The sequence below is a fragment of the Leptodactylus fuscus genome, chromosome 8 (genome assembly GCF_031893055.1).
Source record: "Leptodactylus fuscus isolate aLepFus1 chromosome 8, aLepFus1.hap2, whole genome shotgun sequence".
Taxonomy (NCBI): domain Eukaryota; kingdom Metazoa; phylum Chordata; class Amphibia; order Anura; family Leptodactylidae; genus Leptodactylus; species Leptodactylus fuscus.
The window spans coordinates 16,579,732-16,589,678 of record NC_134272.1 but is presented as its reverse complement, the minus strand read 5'-3'; the positions used below and the strand labels follow the sequence as shown (position 1 = coordinate 16,589,678).

Below are 9,947 nucleotides of genomic sequence, written 5' to 3'. Positions count from 1 at the left end.
TCCCCCTAGTGGTGGCTGCAAGTATCTTGCACACAAATTGTATTTTTTCCTAGGAAAAAACAAAACACTTCTGGACAATCTAGCCCGTTGACAATGACATAACCATGTAGGGGGGAGGATTACGGTTTTTGACAGCCTTTTGTAACCCTCGCACTTCCCTCCATATGGCTGTGATGATGTAATCGGACATCTGCGCGACCTTGTTCTCGGTGCAGGCAGCAGGTGCAGCTTTAGGGATCTCAGACAATGAGACATTAGACAGACTCGTCTCTTTATTTCATACACATTTCCATTACACTATTTACACACAACACTCCTGGATAAAAGGTTATGGCGAAGGCCATCATGGAAAGCGCGACACCGGCATCAACTTGTTCCTCGTGGCTACATACAAACAGAACTATTGTACAAAACAGTATACATATAAAAGAAAGGTCAGGAGACAGACGGAACAATGTGGCGGAGTATACAACAACCACTCACTGTGTGGAGCCACCTGCTGTCCAAACACACTAACTGCAAGTGTACAGCAAGTACCAAGGCTAGATCACAGGTAGGCAACCTTTGCACTCCAGCTGTTGTGAAACTACAACTCCCAGCATGCACGCTTGCACTTCTGTTCTTGGAACTCCTGAAGTAGTGAGAGGAGCTGCTGGGGGGTGTAAGTTTGTGTGTTGGACCCCTGGTCTAGAGACAAGGCTGCAGTAAGGGATTTCATCAGATTCCACATAGTGAATGCTGCGTCATATCTGGAAGCATCGCTACTGGCACACAGCGCCATCTTGTGACACAGCGAGGTGACTGCAGTTTCACAGCAAAACCCTAAAAATTCTCTGCACAGTTAAAGGGGTTTTCTAGGTTTATTAATTGATAGGGAGCGGGGGGTGGGGGTGGGGTGGAGTGTGAAATTAAGAAAAGCATACCTCACCCCCGTGCTCTGTAGTCTGCCACTGGTGCCCTTATGTCTAATGCCAGACATCATTCACATACGTACTGGTCCCTCTCCGGCCACTGCTGACGCCTCTGTTTGCTGGCATCAGTCAGCACAGCTTAGCATGAGATGGAAAGGGCAATTTTTTTTAAAAACCAAGTTGTTCAGAATTTGGAACGGCCCCTTTAAATCCAAGAAACCCCTTTAAGCTAAATGCAGAATAGACAATACATAGTAAATAATGACAGCTTATAATATTCAGCACCCCACTTGTGTGGTAAAGGAAAGAATCCGCATGCTCTGGGGTCGCCATGGCAGTTTTCTGTGTGTGCGCACACTTGTTGTCATGTGACCTCCATTCATATAAAGGTCTGTTAGAATGAAAGATCACATGACACTGAAGTCAACCCCAGAGCAAGCGCAATATGTGCCTCAGGGAGGAGCTTTCACGTATATGTCCCAGCATGTATATAATATGTAGTGCAAAGAATTATAAATAATAATAATGAGTCGCTCTACGCCTGTCAGAGTCTAGTGTCAGTAGCCTGGGAAAGCTGAGTGACCGCCTCTGTAGTAGCTATGACAATAGCCATATTGGTGGTCACCCAGCTCTCCCAGAAAACGATAGGTGCAAGAAACCACTAAGATTATTTTGCAACTACCAACCACAATCTTTGGTCCACAGGCTGCAGGAAACTCTATTGCACGTTACACAGACAATTTCCCTTCTTGTCGCTGCATAAAATTAAATAAATATGGCGTATACATCACATGACTGTATTCATGCATTATTGTTTGCATTGTCCGAGCACGGAAACGCAGGGTCAATGGGGCGAGGACATTAAGTTCTGAGAGTCCTGTTGGCCACCTACGTCCCTGTCCAGCAAACTGTAGTCACCTCATCTTTCCATCCATGGGTTTCCGGGAATAAGATTTAATATGGTCGGAAGTTCCAATAGCTGGAAAATATGGAGATCTGTAAAAGAAATAATGTGCTGGTTACGTGACAGCGCCCCTAGTGGACAGGCATCTTAATGGCATCCTCCTACGTTGGGTACGTACTTTGTCCTTGAGTTGCTGGCACAGCTGCAGAGACACGGTGAAGAAAACCAGGGCGTCATTCAACCACGGCACCACGCACTCCACTTTATGGACATGGCTGAGCTCAAAGCGCTGGTTGTTCAGTTCACTGTGAGGGGAGAGGACGTGAATTAGATGATGCTGGGGCGAGCCCTCTTCTCCAATCACACCGAGAGCTGCTGCAATTATCTAAGTATTTGCCCTCTAGTGCTTGTAATCTCTATACTCACAACATGGCTCCAGGATTATGCAGGACGGAGCTGCCCGCTGGGCGGAAATTCTAGAAATGAAGGACACGATAGGTTACAGCAGGCGGCACTGCCAAAACAACCCAAGCTAATCCTCAGGTCTCCTCCCGTACAGAGCAGCAGTGCCGTGTCAGTGTCTTACCTTGGTGGAGTTGGGCTGCAGGGCGTGCAGCTGGTAGACCAGGAGGCACAGCTTATTCACATTCACATAGAAATTTAGCAGAATGTCTGAGGGGAGCGACGGGGTGAACATTTTCTAAGAAACACAAGCACAGAAGATGTTAGAGACCCCGGAGGTGATGAAAGGTCATGAGTTACAGACTCGGCTCTGCTACATCTGTGTGTTTATCTGCAGCACAGGTCACTTTCCTGTCTATGTTGGCTTGCAATTTGCAGCTCTGCAGTACTACAAGTCCCAGCATGCACTGTCCAGGCATGCTGAGGCCTGTAGTTCCACGGCAGTCTACAAGAAGCAGGTGGAACAAGTATAAATACCGTCAGGCCGCTGGTGGCCACCTCTGGCAAAGTCATGGTCGCTGGCGTGGTAAGGCGATTGCGGGCTCTGGTTAGCTGCAACATCACAGCGTCCATCAGCTGAGGAGAGGAGAAATGGGAGAGATGACAGACTTGCCCCATGTCACCCACTAATGAACCCCTAGTCTGCCCCTGTATTCCTGAGGCCCTCACCTTCTCGCCTTGACTACTGTAACTCCTTACTAATCGCTCTTCTCCTCACTAAACTCTCCCCTCTACAATCTATTCTGAATGCAGCGGCCAGGCTCATCTATCAGGCTAGACGCTACAGCGATGCCTCCGGTCTGTGCCAGTCACTACACTGGCTGCCTATTCATTATAGAATAAAATATAAAGTTATCACCCTCCCCCACAAAGCTCTCCATAATGCCGCACCTCCATACATCTCCTCCCTCATCTCTGTCTACCGCCCAACCCGTGCTCTCCGCTCACTCAATGACCTAACACTTACATCCTCTATTATCAGAACCTCCCACGCTCGTATACAAGACTTCTCCCGAGCTGCACCACTTCTCTGGAACGCTCTACCCCGGACAATCAGATTAACTCACAATTTCTACAGTTTCAAGCGCAAACTAAAGACACATCTTATCAGACAGGTCGATCACAAATCCTAATGTAAACCCTTCCGGACTATAATTAGAATCCCCCAAATTTTACCCTCCTCTGTCCCCGTTCCCACATTTCCCCACATGATATGAAGCCTTTTCAGGCTAACTTTATTTGTCCAAGCTCCATCCACATGTTACAGGACACCACTAGTGACGGCTCATAAAGTTTTGTTTGTGTAATGACAGTCACCTCTATTACAACATTGTCTGACCTCTGTATAAGCAATGCCGCCCCTGCTACCTCTTGTGTCACCCCCTCTACCTCATGGATTGTAAGCTCTTGTGAGCAGGGCCCTCAGTCCCATTGTGTGAAATGACTTTCTTTGTTATGTATATTTCTGTCTGTATTTGAACCCTACAAATTGCACAACGCTGCGGAATATGTTGGCGCTATATATTATTATATTACCTTCAGCACTTCCGCCCCCGTCTGGAAGCTGTAGTTCTCCCCCCGGTTGGTGAGCAGGTAAATCGCCTGATTCACATGATTCCTGGCATCCTGAATCTGAAAAACCAAACCGATTATTATTATTATTGCGTCACCTGATGTCAACACCGCCAGTGTGAACAGAGCCGGATTCGATTTCGTCATCTTTCCTGCGGTGCAGAAGTTTTGATTAACCCCTTTAGGACCATTTCAGCACAGGCTTTCACAACCCTACAGACATTCATGTGCTCCAAGCTGTCCCCAAGGTTATGTCAGCCCCCGCGATCAAGTCAGGGTCCCCTCCTCGTACAGTGCTTGTGAAGCTTGGTCATGGTATTTAGAGGGTTAACTGCCAGAATCTGAATTTTATCTGATTTTGGCGGTTGCGGCGGGCACGTGGCTCGGTATTGCCGCTATTCTCCTGACAGTGATCACATTGGGCACAGTGGTAGATGCCTCAGCTATTTGCAGCCCTTGATGTTCTATTATGTCAGGATGAAGGAAGGGGTTTATTGATAACCTACTGTTAAGATATCATGTGACTAGTGGGGGGTCTGACACCTGGGACCCACACTGATCAGCTCATTGAAGAGGATGCAGTGCTCATGAGCACGACAGCCTGTGCCAACGCCATCATGTCCATTGGTCACATGCTACAGCAATAGCTCAGTCCCATTCAAGTGAATAGGGTTGAGCTGCAATACCATACACAGTCTTTGTGATACGTATGGTGCTGTGCTAGTTATTCAGTGAATGCCGAATGCTGTGGCCACTTTCATCAGCTAACCTGTTAGGTTCTGGGTGTTGGTCTTCACCGATCACATAGTGAAGACCTATCTTAAAAGGGGCTCGATCAGCAAAATCATGCTGATAGAGCCCCACATATGTGTGAATAGCCTTTAAAAAGGCTATTCAGGCACCGTAAACCCCCCCCGGTTTTAAAATAATACCCTAAAAAAGAATGTTATCCACTTACGGATCGTGCACGCTGGGCGGGCATTCAGGGTGTGTCTTCTTCTTCCTCCGATGTCCTCCGGTCCCGTCCTCCTCCGGCGCTTGCTAGCGGACACGGATATAAAAAAATGGCCTGGGCGCCTGCGCAGTAGCATGCGGCTTCTACTACGGCTACTGCACAGGCGCCCAGGCCATTTTTTTATAACAGTGTCCGCTAGCGAGCGCCGGAGGAGGACGGGACCAGAGGACATCGGAGGAAGAAGAGGCGTGGATGAAGAAGACGGTGCACTCTGAATGCCCGCCCAGCGTGCACGATCCATAAGTAGATAACATTCTTTTTTAGGGTTTTATTTTAAAACGGGGGGTTAGTTTAAAATAACATTTACGGTGCCTGAATAGCCTTTTTAAAGGCTATTCACGCATATGTGGGGCTCTAGCAGCATGATTTTGCTGATAGAGCCCCTTTACGTTCCCCTTAAGATAATCCCTTTAAATGAAAACAATATACCTACACAGCAGGTTCTAAGGCTGCAGGGGGCGCTGTACCTACCTGCTGCATCTTCCACTGCTTGTCATCCCTGAAGGCAAAGTGCAGCATCTGGTTGGTCCTCATCACCTTCAGGTTCACTTCCTGCAAAGCCAAGAAAACATAAAAATCCATTGTAGAGGAGAAACCGAACATACAAAGGAGCATCAGCCATCCCACTCCTCCTGTATAATACCATCCTGTGACCCAGAACATGCAGTATTAAACTCAACTCCCTTGGTTTTGCTGTCACATTTACTTCTAGCCTATGACCTCTCACATACTCACAGCCTGGCACAGGGTGTCTCCTTGTAGGGTGAGGACGCCCTTCACCTGGTCCGTGCTGTGAACGAAGAACGAGAAGAGTCACCGATGAATGTCTATGACTGTATTAATATGAAGCCCTCCCCCGCTCCCGGCGACTGCACTTACCTGGAGCTCCCCAATACAAAGTTCTCCTGCTTGGTTGCACCATCTGCAGCGCCGCTGGGCAAGGTGAACCTCCGAGACGCCTCCTATACAAGACACTGGAGTATTAGAAGATCCACAGACCATATATGTAGCAACGCAGAATAAACCGCACCCCCGATGGGGGTCACTATATTGGATCCAGGCGGCCATAATGTTTTGTCCTGTGCAGTGCATTTCCTTACACTGACCTTTAATATGTCCTGCAGCTGCTTGAGAACCGAGTGCACCTCCTCCTTCAGGAGCCATTTGAACTCTTCTTCCTATAAAATGGCGAGAAATTGGTGGACGGCCGTGACACGTCAGGTAATGAGGAATATTAAAAAACAACAACATACGTGTGTATACAGCTCCTATACTGATTTGTGTGTTGCCATGGACAGACAATGAGAACACTACCCATAGGTTCCCTGCACCGCACACCCAGACCTGCTCTATACAGAACAATGAGGTGATCCTCTGTATTTTGGGTATCACTTGTCTCTCTGGGCAGGCGGCCTGAAGCCTGGATGTTGTTGGTCTGTACTGGATAGATCTGTGAGTGTTGTATACACAGACTCCATGTTGTGGGTTATAGTGTATACAGACTCCATGTTGTGGGTTATAGTGTATACAGACTCCATGTTGTGGGTTGTAGTGTATACAATCTCTATGTTGTGGGTTGCAGTTCACACAGACAATACCTGCAGTTAGAAAAGTGATCAGATCCGACTCACACGCCGTAATGGTGACGCTATTCTTGCTCCGAACCGCATCAATTCCAATACGCAGGAAAGTTGTGCGGCGCCCTCACCTGGAGCACACCGTATCACAACCACAGGACGCAAAACCAGTTTGACTGGAAACACAAGACGCTTCTGCTATGGGGAGGGGGTAATTGTATCCGTGAAACTGCCCAATTCTGTGTACTTTGGCATTTTGGGTTACTTTTGTTAGCGCTGACAATAACGGGATTGTTGCGTCCAATACCAAAGGGCCCCACATAGAGGAAAGATGGAGCAAAGCAGAAGGGATGATGGGGAGAGTAGTTATAGTCACGTGAGCTCACTGCATTTGGAACATTTGTGTATCACAGGGATCGATACGCGATCACCCCGGTTGTTGCAAAACTACAACTCTCGGCATGCTGAAGCTTGCTGGGAGTTGTAGTTTTCCAACGTTAGTGGGGGTGGGGGCCTGTATTATGTATCTGGCCGGCCATGACGCTGCCGTATATCACCTTTCTCCAGGGCTGAGATATTTACATCACATGTTACTGATAACCGCCGCAAGCTTTGGACGCACTGGCCCTTTAAATCTCAAGCGGTGCGTGAAACCTCAGATGTCCTCTGTTCACACTGGGATGACGACCCTATTGGCATAGGAAGGTGCTGTAAATATTTAAGCGGCCTCCACGGATGACTGAGCCGTCCACAACAGTGCGGACTGTAGCAGCATCAGACATGGGTGTAGCGGTTTTCATAGCAGCAGGGGAGTTGGGGATCCTAAAATAATCCCACAAAGAAATATTAGCAGGGCCCCTGCACTCATCTGCAGTCCGTACACCTCTCTCCAAAAACTGAGCAGGTGATAGGTACAGGACACAGAAGGGCAGTCCGTCACCTATATCTTATACACATGCACCCATCATCTGATCGCCATCATGTGACTCTGCTGCACCCACAAGATAAGAAGATCTGGTGAGATCATCAGATTTCTCACTTAAAGGGCCAGTACTGATCAGCTTATAGCAGTGCAGGCGTGTTACAAGGGGTTACATGTATGGACGTAGAGATCTTAGCAGAATTACAGTCAAGCCCCAGACTGGAAGAGCTGATAACAGAGAGCAATAGTGCATATCCCCCAATTCTACAGCCTGAAGTGGCTGATAACAGGAAGCAATAGATTGGAATCAACCAGACAATAGAGAGAGGAGATGGAGCCCGGGATTAGCGCGGCCGCTCCGCCTCCACCAGATGGTCAGGGGAGATTGTTGTTTTTTCGGTCGCTCCTATAGGAGAACCATATGTAGAAGACGTCAGCGCCCCCCACAGTCCTCACAGGCTCTCCATTACGCAGGAATGGTCCAGTTCACAGACAGCAAGAAGAGATTGTGAACAGGAATCCCATAATGCACTGCAAGCGGGGGACCCCCAGGGGTAACACTGGGGTACTGAGGACATCCCGGCGCACTGCAGCTCCATCTATATTGGAGACCCAGGACCCCCCACCGATCGGGGGCAGAGTTATAAGCCCCATCTGGCTGTCAGGGCATGCTGGGAGTTGTAGTGTTACCACAGTTGCACACTTTTCTGTGCACGTCCAATAATTCAAAACTACAAACGGACAACTGGGCGGGGCTCATGGCGGCTATAATCTCTGTATATCAGACACCACGGTAACATGATGGCGGCTGTTTATCAATGGCGTCCGTGTGACCTCTTAGGTCCTCCTCTCTTTTTTTCGGGGTGCTGCGGTTCATTCCACAGAAAGTGAGGACACCCCTGACACCACAACCTTGTTGCATCAACGACCACAAATCTAAAACGGTGACATGAGGCCAAAGTGGCGCCATATTTATCGTATACACATCACTTCGGAAGCCTATGTGCGTATACGCCATTTTTTATAGCTTAACCATACCCATTTCATGAGGCTAAAACGGACATATGGCGATATTAGGGCGCAACAAGTTAACCCCTAAGGTATATATATATTTTTTTTTACTCACGCGATTTCTGTTCAAACTGCTGCCATGGTCACAATATGGCGACTTGCAAGCGATTCCAATCCCAATTTTTGCCCTTAACAGGTAATGGCGCCGCTTATTATTACGTAAAGGACGTAACGGCCTCCGATACCACACAAATTACGGTTACGGGCACAGCGATTCACGGTTTTGGCCCAGCTGCGACTACGCAAATCATGTAGTAAGGCTGGTAGTAATGGCACCTGATAGAGTGTCAGCTCCTGTGGTCAGCACCACATAGAGGATAGCCCTAGCAGCTGCCTCACTATAAGGAGGGCCATAATAACCCTCTACGTGCCGGGATGCTAATATCTGTCGCCATTATGAGCCCCCCGGTCACTCACCAGCACTCCCCGCTCCGCACTGCTCGCAGCCGCCGCCGCTGTCGCCATCCTGCGGTTCTCTATAGCCAGGCGACACCTCAGAGACGATTCGGTAGATACAAACCCAGCCCCTTATTCACCATTGGACGGAGGGCATCACACAGCGCGTTCTGATTGGTCCACAGATCACACAGGCGGTCGTTCATTGGCTACAATGCTCAACACTCTGCGCGCCGATTGGACAAAGGCCGCCGTGTTGTTGTGAGATAATAAACCACGCCCCTTGATGGTATATCATGCTTGTGATTGGCTGGGGGGAGGTGAGGGATGTAGCGGGAGGCCGAGGGACAGATGTGGGAGAGCAAAGGTGAGGAGGGGGGAAGGTGACCCCGGGCTCTGTATACATCATACGGCCGGAAAGGGGGATGCTGTGAATGGGAACAGTGTGGATCATGTATACCTTCCTCATTAGCTCCTCCTGTCACCTACACTTCTATACAGTGAACTAAACCGTGCGCCATACGCAAACCTTATCAGTGTAGTGGCCATAGGAGACGGCATCAAAACTGGCGCAATCCAAAGGCCATTATCAAAATCCGCAGGGGTGAAAGGTCAATCTCCCGCCCTCAATGCAAAATATTTAATGGCGCCCCCACTAGCTGTGCGCCCTTTATAATACTGACGCCCTGTGACGTTGTAGTGATACATTCGGGGGCCCTTGCGGCTCCAGGGCCCGGCCATTGCAACATCCACATCCGATTCAGCCACGGAAACCGCAGCCAGGTCCGAAAAATAAAAAAAATCTGCCGCACAATTCCTCTCTGTGCCGGTATAAGCAGTAATATCTGTGAGTAAACTAATTTTTGCTGTTTTTCTTCCCCGATTCAGTCTATAAGGAGAACACGTGGAATTCGGCAGCTGTTATATACAGATGGAGGAAAACAAGAATTAACTTCCCATTGTTCATAGGATTTGGTGTGCAGCGATTACAGATCTGCCACAATTTAACCCCATGTGCTCTGCAAGAGGCGATATCCACAGCAGAACGTTTATTTTGCATGTGAACAAAGCCTTAGGACTGATTATTTATACCAGGGACAAGTTTGCTGCAAAAATT

At 48.5% G+C, this 9,947-nt stretch overlaps 1 protein-coding gene across 1 annotated transcript; it reads right to left on the bottom strand.

Annotated features, from left to right (window-relative positions):
* Positions 1 to 260: 260 nt before the first annotated feature.
* ROGDI (rogdi atypical leucine zipper) lies at positions 261 to 8,946 on the bottom strand. The gene is made up of 11 exons (XM_075285417.1): positions 8,852 to 8,946; positions 5,971 to 6,042; positions 5,744 to 5,826; positions 5,600 to 5,654; positions 5,336 to 5,416; positions 3,814 to 3,909; positions 2,755 to 2,853; positions 2,402 to 2,515; positions 2,242 to 2,291; positions 1,994 to 2,120; positions 261 to 1,907 (listed from the first exon to the last, which is right to left on the bottom strand). The coding sequence occupies exons 1-11, from the start codon at positions 8,897 to 8,899 to the stop codon at positions 1,866 to 1,868; spliced, it is 867 nt and encodes a 288-aa protein (XP_075141518.1). The 5' UTR covers positions 8,900 to 8,946; the 3' UTR covers positions 261 to 1,865.
* Between the last annotated feature and the right edge of the window lie 1,001 nt (positions 8,947 to 9,947).

Excerpts from the sequence above, each read along its gene's own strand:
- ROGDI (XM_075285417.1), bottom strand. The coding sequence starts at position 8,899 with ATGGCGACAGCGGCGGCGGCTGCGAGCAGTGCGGAGCGGGGAGTGCTG. Across the intron at positions 2,854-3,813 it reads CGGGGGCGGAAGTGCTGAAG|CTGATGGACGCTGTGATGTT; the intron begins GTAATATAATAA and ends TCCTCTCCTCAG. Across the intron at positions 2,292-2,401 it reads TGCAGCCCAACTCCACCAAG|AATTTCCGCCCAGCGGGCAG; the intron begins GTAAGACACTGA and ends CTTCATTTCTAG.